Here is a 17052-nt window from a genome sequence, read left to right on the forward strand (position 1 = left end):
ACACATAAGGCGATAGAACATATTTTAAAATCTTTTGGTTCAGCATGAAATAAATATATATCTATTAGTTAAGCAGAAATTCTGCTTAGCCTCACTGTTTCTCCTATTTATCTAGAAATGGCAAAATGCTGACTTGAATGGGAAATTCAAGCTTCCGATGAAGAACGAGTTCATTCCTACAAACTTTGAGATTTTGCCATTGGAAAAAGATGCAACACAGTACCCTGCCCTTGTCAAGGTAAACTGTCTGTATTTGTCCCATTTGCTAACTAACCTCCTGGGAAGTTAATTCCTCTGTGTTTCTAAAATACAGATCATGTCATATTTCAAAATATAATAAAAAAAAGTACAAAACTTCAAGATATTGCTGTAAAGACAGTAGTGGATTATGACAGTTTGGATTCCTATGTAAATGAATCTGCAAACAGCTTGAACTCTTTCTGCCCTTCTGAAAGGGTGTTGGCACTGATAAAAATAGTAATAAAGCTGTTTATTCAGCAGAAGAGTGACTGCCACCCTTACATTTTTTTGAGCAGTGTTGAGTAAGGCATGGGTATAGACAAGGCTATTCTTTTGTAACTGTGTGTGGAAAAAGCGTGTGATGGTGTGGAAAAAGGGAGAGAGAGGTGTAAACACGTAAATAGACATCACTCTCCAGTTTCCTAGAAGCATCATTTCATGATCTCAAAATATTTAGAAAATCTCAGTTTTTCTGAGTATGTAAAACATAGAAAAAATTACTTCTTACTATTGTAAAGCATGGTTGTCTTTGCTAATGCTCATCCCTGTTCTAGGCTTAGCTGGAGGATAAATAGGAAAAGTCTTCAGCAATTACGTGTTGTACTTCATCTTGAATACTCAATTCAGGAATACTTCTTTCACACTAAGAAGTCTACTCTAGTGCAAAGATACCCTTCAGGAAAACATATTTGTTCTGCATAGGACATTTTAAGTGTATACTTGAAGAAATATTATTAATGGAGAAAGCCTTTGAGCATATGTTTATATTCATCCTGAACAAAAACCTTAAACTTTAGCAGGGACACATACTACAGCTTTATTAAATAACACTAACTGGTGTGCTGCAGAAACTTGATGGTCCTTCAGTGTCTCTGTAGCAGCTTGGTAATTGATCCACACAAAAGCTTTGCTTTAAGGTGTCATTGCTTTGGAAATGTATTTGCTTTTGGTTTTTCCTTTCTCTTTAAAATATATTTTCTGAGGGAAAATGGTTTTAATCTCATGCAGTTGATGAAATACACTTTATCTGTTCTGCCTGAATCTCTTTTCTTATTTTTCTCTCCAGCTGTATGTCTGTGCCATTTTCTTTTTGTAGGCACTGACATTTGTCTGACCCCACAGCAAAACATTGCAAGAACTAAATCAGCAAGAATGATGTACAAAAACCCCAGCTTTTCTGCTGCTTTCTGTCCCTAAGTGAGCTTACTAAGGGCTGGACCAGTGTTGTGGAGAAAGGGAGGGACAGGAACATAAGTGCAGGAACAGGATGGCCGTTTTCACTGGCAGAATGTCACTATGTCACCTCTGTTATAATGGCACATCTTGCCCTGAAAAACCCTCAGGATAGAGGGCAGTTGGGATATGGGCTGTGGCCTGAGGGCCAAACTGTTCTGTGGACTGCAGCTGGTGATGTCCAGCTGTTGGATCGGGTCTGCAGTACCACAGACAGGCTTTACTGTTTAGCATTCTGTCCCTCATATAAGATGTATTCTAAATGGCGTCATAGCAATTTAACAGAATAAAATCTTTGTTGTCTTTGAGCGAAGCTGTAGTTTGGCCTTTTAGTGTGAGTCAGATATTGTGGAGGAAGGTGTGCTGTAAGAGATGGGACTTAATTCTTTTATGCAAAAAAGAAGAGGACAATACTATGCTAAATCCCTGAGAAGCAAAGAAGATCTGCTCAAAAATATGAAAAAGAAAAGTAATCTTACATTTAAAAGTTCTCTCTTGTTATGCATGGCAGTGCAAAGAAAAGGTGTTGGGGAGATAAAGTTAACTAAAGTTGGAAAAGAGATGGAGCATATATGTTAGTTTTTGTGGGAGAAAAAGCAATAGGGGAGGTTGTTTAGAGTCTTTCCTGTACTAGGAAGTTATTCTGAAAAATTTTGGAGACAGATCTTTTAACTAATTTCCAAATAGTTTTACTACTTTTTCTAAATGTGTGTGTGTTATTTGTTTCTGATGTTACATTCAAACAACATATAATACATTTGTTTTTATAAAGCATTGATAATAACTTTAACAATAACAATAATACACAGTTATATTCTTAGTTCTAAGCCACATAATGATATGCTGCTCTAGTGCTGCATAACGACACATCTCTTATTGCCAGCGTTAGCAGGGAATTTTGTGCAGCTAACTCTATATTTGTGTTTTATCATTCCTCTCTAGAAAAGTAGTTCCCATTTTGATCCTAAGCTCATTCACAATGCTGGGGCCATTTAACTGCTTGGCAAGGTGACATGTGGTAAGAAGGGAGTCTCAGTACAGATAGATAGATGTATCCAGAATGTATATAGCAAGAAATTGAATTTAAGGAGATAATGCTAAGTTGAGATTTGAAGTGGTGAAAAGACATTTTTTTAAATAGTGCCATATTCTGCAGTTAAAAGTCAAGTGGCTTTAACAAAACCTCTTTTCTTGACACAGGACACTGCTATGAGCAAACTATGGTTCAAGCAAGATGACAAATTTTTTTTGCCGAAAGCTTGTCTCAACTTTGAATTTTTCAGGTATGCAATATTGAGTATATCACATAAATTGCTCTCCAAAAGTCTCTTGTTTATTGGGAATCTGCATTTCTGTGGCAAAAACTTCCTTGCATGCACTGACACTTGGAAATGTTTGTCCTTACTTTGAATATACAATAAGGTATAGATATCAGGAAGGCTCATGCAGTAATTGAATGGCAAGCAGTTTGAGGCTCTCCATCTAGATTAACAGGAAAAGTTTATCTAAAAATACTCCTAAAACATATTTTCTTCTATGTTTTATTTGCTATACCTGAAATATGCCTGCCAATAGGAGCTACTACATGTTGCAATATACTCTTTAAAAATGTGTGTATTTTTACATTAATTACTAGGTCACAACTGTTTTAAGATCTGTGTTTTCTTTATGAAATGCTATTCTGATAATGATTTTAGGTTCAAATTCTAGTTTCATTTGCATAATGCAAGCCATTATAAAACGTGCTTAAAATTTTGGTATTTTACTAAACTGACAGCCACAACTGATTTTTTTTTTTTTCTCCAAGAGCATTATCTGTATTATCAATGAATGTGTGATTTTCACCCCAAAATGCATGATACAAAACTGTAATGTTAATCCTGGTCTTGCATTATTTTCATCACAGGAAAATTATCTTTCTTTAAGTAAGCATGCCAGTGATGGACCTTCTTAATGTTCCTTTCAAGTAATAAATTTGTAACTTTTGAATTAAAAAAATACTGCTGTCTTTAGAGTGCAGCTGTTTCTGTGTTGAAAAGGTTGAAAGGTAAAAAAATTCAGGGACTCTCCTTTTGCCTAATTAAATGATTCAGTGATATTGCTGGAAAGGCTATTATGATGGCTCTCACAGATGCTTTTAGATGCACTGTTGAGTCCTTGTTTTGAGGCACTACTTGAAATTTTTCTTGAAGAATTTTAGGTAGAGGTTTTTTCCAGAGTGTGTCATATCTCGGTACTGGTGTTGGTGAACTAGTTGGGGAAAATAGGTTTCCTGGAAATTTCTTCCTCCTTTTTATTTTTTGAAACCACAGTGCAAATGTTACAACTATTTCAACTTTGATATGTCAGGAAATGGAGGATCAAAATGGTAACTGCCTGTCTCTTATTCAGAGAACAATAATTGCAATTCTTTACCTTCTTTGTTCATACTTGGTGGCTTTCCTTGTACTGTGTTTGGCTAAAATCCAAAACAGGATTTTATCGATGGACACTGAGTTTGTTATACAGTTGTGGTGGTTTTTCACATCAGTTTCAAATGAACTATGAGTAAACCAGTCTCTGTACCAGTTTGTGAAGGATTAAAAGATAATAACTGATTTTTTGTGGAGCACACAAAGGTATAAAAGTGTGTGCACATACCCACAATATCACGGAATCATTTGGGCTGGAAGGGACCTTTAAAGGTCATCTAGTCCCACCCTCCTGCACTGAGCAGGGGCATCTTCAGTTGGATCAGTGGTGATGGTCTTTCCCAGTTAGATTTGTACTTTGATCTCAGTGAGCCCTTTTAAAAAGCCAGGAGTATTTGAGCTTTGATGATCAGTGTAGTGGAATGACTTGCCTCTTTCCTCCTGGGAATGGTTACAGGTGGAAAGTTGGGTTTTTCTTAAGTGTGGGAGTGAGAGTTCTTTCTTTTTCCTTAAAAATAAGATGGTGATTGCACGAGGACATAACAATACTGGGTACGTCATCTCCAAAAGAAGGTGTAAGCAGGTTTGTCAAGTTTTGGTACTTAAAAAAGAGTCTTGGTGAATCTCTCTCAATCTCTCTCTCTCTCTCTCTCTCTCTCTCTCTCTCTCTTTCTTTTTGGTGATGCTGATGGTCACTGAAGGAAAGGTGAACTGTACAGTGTTTATTCATGAGACTCAGTGAAATCACCTGTATCTCTTGTGACCAAGTGAATTGCTGAATAAAGCCATCTTAATGACATGGGTTTTCATAAAAACTTTTAGCCTTAATTCTAGATCAGAATATGAAGGCTTTGCTGCCTTGTAGCAGATTACAAGAATTTGGTCATACTACAGGCTGCTTCAGTAAGGTAGAAAAAAAAGAAGATTTCTTCTGCTTGCAGCCCTGGTCATCATGAATCATAGAAAGAATTCCTGACCCAGATGTTATAGCAGCAATCGCTCTGTAAATTAATTAAGAGGAAGTTGATGACGATGACTTCTCCCTCAAATACACAAATCCCATAGGAACAATGATTATATGAATCTCTTGAAATCACATTATTCCAAAACTGAAGATCCTTACAGGGATCCTTCTTAAAGAAACACCACAGTAAAAACATCTGACATAGGACTTACCACCCAACCTAAAAGATGATGATAAGCTTTTGCTTTTGTGTGAATTGCAGCTTAAGAACTCAGCAAGTATCCTTTTTTAAAAGGAAGCAGAACAACCATGTAATGTGCTGATGTTTTGAAAACTCTCTAAAGGTAGTTATCAACTCAACACTTAAGTGTTGATTCCAGCTATGTCACTTACAGCTCTGTTTGAAATAGGAAAAGACTGGACTTTATGATTTTTCAAATACCCTGTCAGTGATTAAGTTGTTCTGCTCGAGTCTAGTAAGAAAGGTAGACTAGAAATAAACATTTATTTACAGAACTGTCAGTAGTAGGGGGCAGCTCCAAGAACAGTGTTGTAATAATTTTCAGTTATTTTTTTTACTTGAGGATAAATGATTTAGTAGTCATGATTATTTTCAGAACTCCTTGTTGGCCTCTGCCAGCTAAACGAGTATACAGAATTTATAACTGATACAGACACAGTAATCGCTCCAACTGATTAAGTCTCTATTGTAGTATCAAAATGGAAAAAAAAATATAATGAGTTTGGAGTAAGGCTTATGGTGACATAGGATTGACCTAAATCTTGCTTTGAATTCAGTCTTAATTAAAAAATTCAATCATAATTGGATTTGCATCATTGGGCATATTGAAATTGCTCAGTTTTGGGAAACTGTAGGGAGAAATGCAAATGACAGCCCTTTTGGTTTTTTTACTGACATGTTTGCTTCATCTGGGCTAAGATTTTGGACTATAGCAGGCTCTGCTTCTCTAATAGCTTTTTTATTTTTTTAAATCTGTTCCTCTGCTTTCTTTCCTTAATCTAAAAGGAAGAAGTCAAGGCCTTACTAAAAACAACCGGGAACCTTCTTAAAAATACCTTTGAAATGTATTTTAAAGTTATCAGCTTATGTTTTGTGGTCATGTGATCTTGGTTTTATTACAGTAATGTTGGTATACACTGAGAAATACCATTCTGTATAGGTGTAAACATATGTGATGGTATGTCTCTCAATATCACCATTAGTGACTGCTTGGAGAAAATAAACGCAAATGGCGTGGGTTTGAGTTGTAAGCTATATCCTGGCAGTATGTTGTTTCAGATACTGCTGATTATTCCTGTGAAATTGCTAATGAATTTACATGCACTTCAGAAGCTTTAGAAATAAGTAATCATAGTACAAATAACTTGACTTCACAAATCTTTAAAACACACAGGTATTTAACCGTTAGCACAGTTGAAACATGGCTTCAGTCTTTCAGAGGCTCAATTTCTCTTTTAGACAAATTTGCAACAGTATTGTATGTGATCAGATGCTTCTCATGCAACAGTAAGTCTTGTATTGCTGTTGCCATTGAAAAGATAACACAAAAAATTGTGTTGTTATGACAGTGGATATGCCAACCTTCTTTCCAGAGCTGAACTTGGCATGTACTGCATATTTTCATACCACAAATTGTTCATCTCTTAATTTTTGTAATAGAAAGTACATTGTTTTCTGATAGCGTATGAGTATTAACTAAATGAATGTTCAGTGTGTGGGCTTTCATATCGGTCTGTTAAATTATGTTGGTATATTTAGTTTATTTTACTCCTGGTGAATTCTAACTGTGCAGCTAAGTAAATATAATGTGTCTTGATTTATGAACACAAATAGAATAACCCTGGAATCTTCAATATATTTAGGCATTCCCCAAACCATAAGCAAGCTAAGTAACTATTTTCAGGTATGTGCACATTTGGCTTCAAAACAGGTATCCTTCATAATCGGATCCATCAGCATAAAATCACAGAAAATATTGTTTCCTTCAGATCAAACTTAAAAGGCCAAAAGAAACAGAGAAATAATTTTAAACTGCATATTTTACTTTCAACATTTTCTTCCAGCCCATTTGCTTACGTGGATCCCTTGCATTGTAACATGGCCTATTTGTACCTTGAACTACTCAAAGACTCCCTCAACGAGTATGCATATGCAGCAGAACTAGCTGGCTTGAACTATGATCTCCAAAATACCATCTATGGGATGTATGTAAGTACCCAAATCAAGGAAGAACTTAGAGCCTTGAAACTACTTCCACTCATCAACATTTTTATATTGATTTGATGGAAGGACTTTTAAATAAAAAATAAAGGCTGTTAGTCCTTTTGATCTTGGTTATTAACCATTCTTTCTTTGATTTGAATTTTAAGTTGAATTTTGTTCAAAGTCTTCAACAGTCTTTCAGTTCACATTAAGCAAATTTTCTTCTTTATTTTTGTATCATTCATGAAATTAATTAGTTGTAAGATTTCTTCCTCCATTTAAAAAAAAAAAGGCAACCCTAATCCAAGCTTACATATTGGTATAAGTTTGTCAGATGTCTACTAAAAGCTTTCTGACTGATGGGGTAAAAGACCCCCTTTTCATGCTATTAAATAACTGGTATACTTCAGCTTTTCTGTTCAAGAACTACTGATCATGAGGCTGCATATACATACTCTTCAGTCATATTTCTTCATCCATTACTTTGTCACTGCTTGAGGTATCAAAGCATTTCTTTTGTTTTTCTTTTTGTTAGTCGCTACATTTATGCTGATCCTCTCCATTGCAACATGACATACCTGTTTATCAGGTTATTGAAGGATGATTTAAAAGAGTATACATATGCAGCACGCCTCTCAGGTTTGGTCTATGGCATTGCATCAGGAATGAATGCAATACTTGTAAGTAAGAAAACGCAGGAGGAAATTAAACAGCTTGGGAGTTGTTGAGCTTGGAGAAAACATTTGACTTCTGCATTTCTAAATGAGATGGTTAATGTTTTTTTCCTTGCATATATCTCATGAATTAAAGGCAATGCAAAACTGTATTTTGTACTGAGTGACCTGTTTAAGATTGCAGTGTCTTGTGAACGTGTGTGCAGTGCAGTTGTTGCGTTCTAGTTCACATTTTTACTTGCTTGCATGGTAATCTGGAAAGTACTATTGCTGGTTTCTTTATAAAAACATTAACTTTTCTGTGGAATGAATCTCAGCGTTACAGGTTTTGTTACAATTCTCTAATTCTGCCGTAGTGAGCTGTGGAAATGGATTGTGCATGTGTTCATTAGATTGCAATGCTGGATATTTATGGCTTTTCTTTAGTGTTTGTTTTTATTACGTGTTTTATAATCTGTTTTAAAGTGCCGACAGTACTTGATAAATACTGGTATTATGATAAGTGATTATTTCTTACTCATCTTCTCCTATGAGATTTATAATGGGAGATTTTAGTAGTCTGTCTTGAAGTTCTATTAAAATCTTTTGTTAACCATCATTATATATCAGAATGTGTTTCAAAATTTCCTGTAGAAGTGTTGTTTTCCAGAGTGTCTTAGTAAAAAAATATTCTGTATATGGTCTTTATGTTTTCTGTATGAGGGAGTGCTGCAATTTCTTTTTTTATCCAACAGAAATGTGATTTCCTTGTAGCATTCACTTGACTTGCTGCAAACACAGTTATCTATTCTCAGTTTAAAACTTGCTGATGTTTCTGTGGTCAGGATTAATTAATTAAAGGGGAAAAAAAGTGTGTAATTTTCTTAATTTTTAGTCACAGTTTGAGAGTTTAGAGTTATTTCAAATATTATCTGAAAACTTGTAGTCTTTTGTGTTGTGAGAAGTTTTATAGTTAGTAAGTGTAACAGTACAATGTTGATGCTTTAAGCAAGGGCAGATACTGCACTGAAAGCAGTCACCCATGGTGATTGCTGAACACTTTGGGTTCCTTTGCCAATTTAGGATACCAGCCTTTTTCATAAATTCATTTATGATAGCTTTTTCTTCAAATTCATGGTTCAGCTATGTTTCAGCAACCATAGAAGAAGAAAAAAAATCTTTCTACTGGAAAGCAGGAATTCACCTATATGTTGGTTTGTGTTCTAAAGTTTGGTTTTACTTTTAAAAAATTAAACTGCACAAATCCAATCAAATTCCTGCTTTGAGATACCAGATTTTGAAGTTTTTCCCACAAAAAAAAGGCCTTTTAGTGTCTTTTTTTTTTTGCAAGAGAAATTTTCTGTAGCTTGATGGAATAATATAATAATTTTTATGTTATTTTTTTAATAACCTAGTTTATTTCATGTATACTTTAAAAAAAAAGTGTGATCAGATCAATATCTCATTACAATTTCAGACTAACTACCTTAGTGTTTCAGTCCAGCACCATCCTGGTTATAAATTGTGCTGCTGTTGATAGCACCCCTTTTCTTGTAGTACTGCTTACTTCAGCTTACATAAAATATATTTTTGATCAACAACATAAACATGAAAGAAGATTAAAAGTAAATTGGAGAGAATATTTTAGAAGGTTGTGAATCTAGACTTCATTTCTAAAGTGAGAAACCCAGAGTCAAACCATTTCAGTACTCCAAAGGTACAGTTTACTGACTAGATTCAATATTGTAATCATTAAAAATCTGTATTCTGAGTACAGTTTGCTTAAATCAACATGAAATTACATTAATTCATTTATAACTTCTGAGCAAATGTGCAATATTATATTCATAAGTTCTCTTGTGATGAGTAAAGGGGTTTAATTTTGGAATGAGTTAATGTTCAATAAATGGTGAATTTAGAGTAAGTATTGAAAAGTATATTGCTCATTGAATTATACAAGACTTGGTAATTGTTTTATTCTTTTATCTTCCACATTTAAAGCAAATTATGCACTTTTTCCGTAGCTCTCTGTAAAAGGTTATAATGACAAGCAACATATCTTGCTCAAGAAGATCATTGAGAAAATGGCTACCTTTGAGATTGATGAAAAACGCTTTGAAATCATCAAGGAAGCGGTAAGCTGCAGGAGACATTTACACTTTGCAGTCATTTAAAATCGAGTGCATTGACTTGATATGAAATCTGAGGGCTGACTATCCATGGAAATAAAGAGTGACATTCTGCCTTAGTGGGACTCCAGAAGTTTTTTTTCTCTTGTCTTTTTTGTGGTTATGAGTTACTCAGAGTGTTTATATTACATTCTTTGTTTGAAAATAACCAGCCCTGTAATCTTCTTTTAGTCAGTTTTTCTTACGATGTATGGAGGGATTGCAGCTTGCTTTGATAGGAGTAGAAATCTAAGGGGGGGGCATGTAAATCTTAACTTCTATACCCTGTTTTACAAATTGGAATGTTTTCAGTGGGACCTAGCCATGAAAGAAGGGGGAAATGGATGAAGGGAGAAAGGAGGTGATGAAAAGATTTGCAATATTTCTTCTTCCCTGGTGTGTCTTGGCTGTTGGGCCAAGATCCTTTGGTGCAAAGGTAACCAGTTGGTTAATACATACTGACTTCTGTAACTCAAATCAGATGGGGAGACTGCAGTTTTCTTCCCTCATGTCTACACCAAACAGATAAGGGAAATACCAGCTTCTGGCTTCTGTTTGGAACAGACAGAAGGATACCTCCTCAGCAACTTCAGGCTCACTGTTTGTCGCTCATGTGCCCTGAAGTTAATTGCTTTTGTCCTGTACTGGAAATGCATCCGACTTGCCAACCTATTTTAGTTTTCACTTCCCAGTTCCTCTGGTAGAGAAAAAAGGTTTTTCCTATTTTGTAAAGGTGCAGCTGGCGTAGAAAGGAGGGGTTTTTTTGGAGAAGCTCACTAATTGTTCTCTCATACCTCCTTTATCCATGCAAAGAATTGTCAAGATGCTCTTGGTTTTGTCTAACCAAATCAGCTGAAGGAAGCAGCTGGGAGAAAAATACATTTTCTAATAACTTTATTCCTCCACCCCTGGTCGGTCATCATAGAATGTGTATTTCATAGGTAGAGCAACTTGATTTAAGTACTTATTTAGGTCTAACTGCAGTAATTTAATTTTCAGTCATTAATTTTATGGAAAAGTTTGATTTCATGCTCATTTCAACTATTCTAATGATTGCTGCTTAATCTGAAGGCTCAGAAGCCCATATTATTACCAAGGTCACTTAACACAATTTTTTTAGCACGTTTAACAAGCAAGGTAATGTTCTTGATATCTGAAATGTGTCTTTTTGATGCTACACAAAGTTGAGACTGCAATGTTAATATTTTTTGTTCAGACCTCTATTTCTAAATTTCTAATTTGAGCTTAATGATTTTCTTTTAGTACATGAGATCACTTAACAACTTCAGGGCTGAACAGCCTCACCAACATGCAATGTATTATCTCCGACTCCTGATGACAGAAGTTGCTTGGACCAAAGATGAATTAAAAGAAGCTCTAGATGGTAATGTTCTGCTACTTTTAAACTTTATTATTTTTATTCTTTTTCTTGTGGAAAATGTCTTGTTACTAAACTAATGAGGGTACCTATTTTGAGCTCTGCTCGCTATTCAAGTGAAACCCCTGCAGTGCCAGACCTGAGCTGATGCTGGTCTTGCTGTGCTTGTCCTCCAGTTTCAAGAAAGTAGAGTAGTTCAGGCCAAAAGGCCTCAAATGGCAAAACTTGCTGGTAAAAGTTCAGGCAAAATTTGAACAGCTTTGGGGATATGAGCCTGGGTCATTGAATCCAGTGCTTAATCAACACTGATGAAATCATTTGGCTGTAGTTGACATCTTGCAGACGCATTGGAGTGTATCTGCATTGTGCTTCCCAGTGCACAAACTGTTTCGTTTTTTCTGTTATCAGGGAAACCTAACTAATATTTCTGTAGATAATAAAGAACTGTAGCTAATAAAATAAAAAGATGTAATTTCTGTAGATAATAACAACAATAATAAAGAATAAAGAGAATTATGGATCTTAACAAAAAGCAGGCACCCCAATATATTTGAATGAAGAAGGAATTTCAGATTAAAAGATTTAATTGATTTTAAAGGCCAGATGGAGTGGGGCTCTGAGCAACTAGGTCTAGTGGAAGGTGTGCCTGCCCACAGCAGAGAGGTTGGAACTAAATGATCTATAAGCTTCCTCATGGCTGGGCTTCGCGAACGAAGATTTGGGAATATAAGCTTCCTATGATTGTAGTAATAGCTGAAGATTTTTCTCCTGCCTGTATTTTGCTGTGTTGTAAGAAAAGGTGGTCACTGGAACAGCTTGCAAAAATACCTTATAATAACTTCTTGGAATACATAGAGACGTTCTTTTCAAGAAGAGTATCTGGCTTTTGTATTTGTTTGAGGATATGGATTGAGAATACATATCCATGTACACCCCATCCATTCAACCATCCTTTCTCTTTTATTGCATTGATTCTATATGTTAAATTATATTTTGTGTTATATATGAAAACTGCTTTGCAAGGAGAGTGTATATTGTGCCCTATATGTGCACTGGGATATATTGCAAAAATATTTTTCTGGTGTATTGTTTGTTGCAAAGATACTGTCGGAACCCTGTATTTAAGTTGATGATCTTTTTTTAGTCTATATGGTAAATGCACAGTGTATTGCTTGAGTGTTATAAACTACCTGCTGCTTGTTAATAACTAATAACTAATGCTTTTCCTTGGAACACTACCCGAATGATTGCAACAGTTGTCTCTGGAGAATGAATGTTTGTTCAGCATGATTGGGAAGAAGGTTTTTGTTTTTCTTTCTTTTGGAATCTGGGTCAGACAGCATGTGAATTCTAAACGAAATAAACTATATGATGAGTGCTGCTATTTGGACCTGGAAGCATTCCAATGTTGCATTTTTAAGGAGAGATTCACTTTTTCATGATAATGAGTTTCTCCTCCTTTAAGAAGTGCACTGTATCTAATGATGACTTAGGTCCTTGTTAATTTAAAATACATGTGAATGATTTAACTGTCTAAATATCTATTCTAGATGTCACCCTTCCCCGTCTCAAGGCCTTTATAGCACAACTGTTGTCACGGTTACACATTGAAGCTCTTCTCCATGGCAATATAACAAAACAGGTTGGTGTGATACTTTCTTTAATGAAACAGTCTTTATTTAAAAGCAGCATAAAAAATGGAAGACTAGTTTAATCTTCTCAGATCTTAAAAGAAGTTTTGCCAAATGTGATTTCATAATTTAACTTTGTACTTTTTTCATCTTTATGGAAATATAAGTGTCGTTTTTTCCCCTTTAGATTTATTAGGCTAAGTACTGCCCTTATAGTGCTCTTGGAAACAGAATAAAAAACAACTTAAGATCTAAGTATTTGAAATTCTATATTGCTTGTCATTACTGTGATCAAGCTGCAAAAGGAACTATGTGCTGCAGATCCTGCTTTTTTCCATTTAAAACTTTCAGACTAACTAGCAAAGATTCAAGAATCCAGTATCCCTCCAAGTACTTCACACATAGCTAAACAGGAATAGTGCACCATAAAAAACCCCAAGTGTCAGCTCTTAATGTGGGGAGTAAAAGTCAGACAAGGTTTGGTTTGTCTTCCAGTAAAATAGTAACACTTTGTACTTGCATAGCAAATCTAACCAAATATTTGAATATAGGTACCAATAAAAATGTAGTACATTTCTTGTATGGTTTTGCATTGTTTTTTCATAAGGCTTGCTTAAGTATTTTTATGTTAGAACAGCCCTGGGATACTTTACTAGCAGAAGAGGTCATAAACACTGCTAATGACTGCTGAATGTATAAAGAAGAAAGTTAACTAGTAAGAAGGGGAAAAAAGTATGGAGGAGCTAATAGCATGGACAAAATTTTCTTTTTCAAATATATCTCTAAAATACTTTTAAAAATATAGTATAGAGTATTTTTCATGCAGAGAAATTTAAGCATAGTCTTTTTCCTTCCTTATTTCTTACACATTTGTATATGAAAGTCAGTTCCTTCTGAAATGGAACTGAATGACCAGATTTCTTAGATTTCCATGACGATGCAGTTACATCAGAGAAAAGCATTCTTTAGTTGGCATAAAGGGTGACTGAAGAGTCTTTAAGCCAGAGAAGTGGGAAGGATGTCCTGCTACACCCATACCTATGTTTAGAAATTGTCTGCAAACCTCCCCTAATAGATGCGGGTAGAAAATCTTTTCCATCCTTCAGTACCCAAGATGTGCTCATCACTGGCAAAGCTCATAAATTTTAACCTGGATCTGAAAATTTTTTTCAACTAAAATCAAAATTTACACCTTTCATGTAAAAAATTTTCAGTGAATCTGGGCTTGAAAAATTAGACCTGTCTAGCTGCTTAAAGTTTCTATTTCTTCTTTCATTAATTTCATTCTGATACTTGTTTTGTGACAATTTCCTTTATTTATTTGCTGCAACAGATGAATAGTAAAGTAATCCTGCAGTAATCCTGAAGAACAGTCTTGTAAATATTTACGGTGACTTGATTGAAAGAATATAGAGTATTTTTCCTCTAATCTTTCAAACTATGTTTTTTAGACCTCAGTCCTTTTGTCTTTGATATTGGGTGGGGTTTTGGAGGTGCTGGGGGGGCATATGTTTGTTAAATTTTCAGACCTTTTGCATGTTTTTGATAAAATGACTTTTGTTGTGAGTTTGTGGCAATGCAGACTGAGAGATTTTAGCTTTCAGACAAAACTACTTTGTAGCAAGTTACTGTAATTTCCAGTGTGCAGGCTACAAGAACATATAACCCTTAACAGGTAAAGCTGTTGAAGTTAAATACTTGAATGAAACTAATGATTTTTGATAGTTTATTTGTTGTTTTTTCAGTTATTATTGTAGTCCATCAAATAAAAGAAAGTATTTGGGCAATGAGTCTTAACACCACCAACACATCAATGCAATGCATCTTTGAACTTAACCATTAATTTGTTTTCTTAAAACTTCATCTACTGAGACGTCATTTGCTTTGCAAACATACATTTTAGCTATCTCGTTTTCAAACGTTGAAAGATGAGCACACCAGAGTGATGAAGGGAAAGGGAAAAAAAAACAACCCACTGAGCTTTACTTTCAGAAGCACTGGGGAAGAGTAGAACACGACAAGTTAAACTTACAGAAAACACAAAAAAGCCTTTCCCCCAAGCTCCCACTTTCTCTCATCTACTTAACTTCTACTGTATTTATATTAAATATTTTCTGTTCCTGATTTTTTTCTTTTCTCTCACAGCACCATCAATAATTGGAAAGTGTAACCCTGCTGCTAGGTACAGAATAACTAATGATCACTGAAATGCCTCTTATGTTTTCTTTTCCAGGCTGCATTAGGAATTATGCAGATGGTTGAGGACACACTTATTGAGCATGCTCATACAAAACCACTCCTTCCCAGTCAGCTAGTGAGATACAGAGAAGTTCAACTTCCTGACAGTAAGTGAAATGATTTATTTATAATTTTTTAATATGCATTAAATTGAGATTCTCCTTGTTAATGACATTTTGAAATGCATATTACTCTGTTGCTAAGAGTGTGTTTTGAAATCAGACTTACTTCCAATTATTTTAAACTTAAAATTCAAAAATATAATTAGGGTGTGGTTTTGTTAATAAAATTACATACTATTACATGATCTTCCTGTAATACTTGAAAATTAGTTTGATTTCATTTTTAATTTTTGTATGTAAATTGGAGTTCTTGGGAGTTGGAACTAGACCATCTTTAAGATCCCTTCCAATCCAAAGCCTTCTGTAATTCAGTCCTGATTCTCTCCTTATAATTTATGGAAATAAGAGCCCTGTCCCATTCTCTGCAACACACAGTATACACATTTGAATAAACACCATTCTTTGAGCATTTTTGAGTATTAATTGACCATTTAGTGAAGGCCTGTTCTAAACGACTCTTGCTATTTTGAGAAAACTAAAAGCTCTTACACAGCTTTTTTTTCCTACAAATATAAATTCTTTTGATCTTGTACTTTTTGTATGATTTTACTTCTATGGTAAAAAAAAATCTCATATATGTAAGAAAGGAGGTTCAGGGTATTGCAGGGAGTGATAATATATCTAGCTATACAGCCAAAGCACATTACCCATAGCTGGTCATCTGTCTGTGGAAACTATCATAACATTCTTTCCAAGAAGTTATTGGTATTAAATGTGGAATTATTTTTAATGTTCATAATAGTTTCTGACAGATTGTCTTTAGAAACTGTTTACATTGTAGAGGCAATACAGAATTTCACCCCAGCTCCAAAAATATTTGCTTGAGGAGAAGCAGCCAGTTTCAAGTTAGTTGCTGATATGCTCAAGCTGTGACATTTTAATGTGTTAAAATAATATATTCTTTTCTAGTTTCATGAAAAGTATGCTGTTAGTGGAAATTCTGCTTTAATAGTTCTAAACCATTTATTATAATTCCATTCCACAAACCATTCTCATTTTAATTGTCGAAAATAAGAACATATGTTTTTATGAACTTATGTTTTAACTTTGTCTTTTAGGAGGTTGGTTTGTATATCAACAGAGAAATGAAGTTCATAACAATTGTGGCATTGAGATCTATTACCAGACAGACATGCAGAGCACTTCTGAGAATATGTTTTTGGAACTCTTTTGTCAAATTATCTCAGAGCCATGCTTCAACACCCTGCGCACCAAGGAACAATTAGGTGAGTTCTCCCGTGGTGATGGTGTGTGTGTTTATACACATGGATGCACACTCACACACTCACATGAGATTGTGGTGAAGTGTTCTTTCCCTGCTGGGTGAATGCCATTTAAAGGGCACTTGGTAAATTTAAATATCTTAACTGCTGATGACTCAAAGAAATGTTACCATACACAGTCTCCACAATGAGAACAAGCACGCATCATATTTCAGATAAGCCTGAAATATCTGAAACCAACTCTGACTAAAAGTTTAATCACTGTGCAGAAAACTTCCTATCAGAACTTTTACCAAAAGGAGATGGATCAGTTTCCTAAATTTCTAAATCGTCATAAAGAATCAGTATTAGTTTGATCTTTTTTGCTTGTGATCCTACTTCCAATTGCACTTGATGATTCATAGAATCACAGAATCATTTAGGTTGGAAAAGGCTTCTAAGACTTCTAAGATCATCAAGTCCAGCTGTTAAACTCTAAGCCCTGTTTTAGGGATACTGCTGTGTGGGTAATGGGGAGAGCTACTATGTTGAAGACATAAATACATTTTTGGCTTTTTAAGAATACAG

General features: G+C 34.9%; 1 protein-coding gene across 7 annotated transcripts in view; it reads left to right on the forward strand.

Annotated features, from left to right (window-relative positions):
• IDE (insulin degrading enzyme) overlaps positions 1–17052 on the forward strand; it is a 61704-nt gene that overhangs the window by 33294 nt on the left and 11358 nt on the right. For 5 of the 7 annotated variants that reach the window (XM_064662945.1, XM_064662943.1, XM_064662944.1 and 2 more), the window contains 8 exons: positions 116–238; positions 2674–2756; positions 6934–7078; positions 9750–9860; positions 11157–11277; positions 12822–12913; positions 15136–15247; positions 16321–16488. In XM_064662945.1, coding sequence (XP_064519015.1) covers positions 116–238; positions 2674–2756; positions 6934–7078; positions 9750–9860; positions 11157–11277; positions 12822–12913; positions 15136–15247; positions 16321–16488 — 955 coding nt within the window. Of the gene's footprint in view, positions 1–115; positions 239–2673; positions 2757–6933; positions 7079–7607; positions 7753–9749; positions 9861–11156; positions 11278–12821; positions 12914–15135; positions 15248–16320; positions 16489–17052 lie in introns of all 7 variants that reach the window. The other 2 variants (XM_064662940.1, XM_064662942.1) reach the window with 1 other exon arrangement.

Source organism: Pseudopipra pipra, chromosome 8 (genome assembly GCF_036250125.1).
Source record: "Pseudopipra pipra isolate bDixPip1 chromosome 8, bDixPip1.hap1, whole genome shotgun sequence".
In the NCBI taxonomy this organism is placed as follows: domain Eukaryota; kingdom Metazoa; phylum Chordata; class Aves; order Passeriformes; family Pipridae; genus Pseudopipra; species Pseudopipra pipra.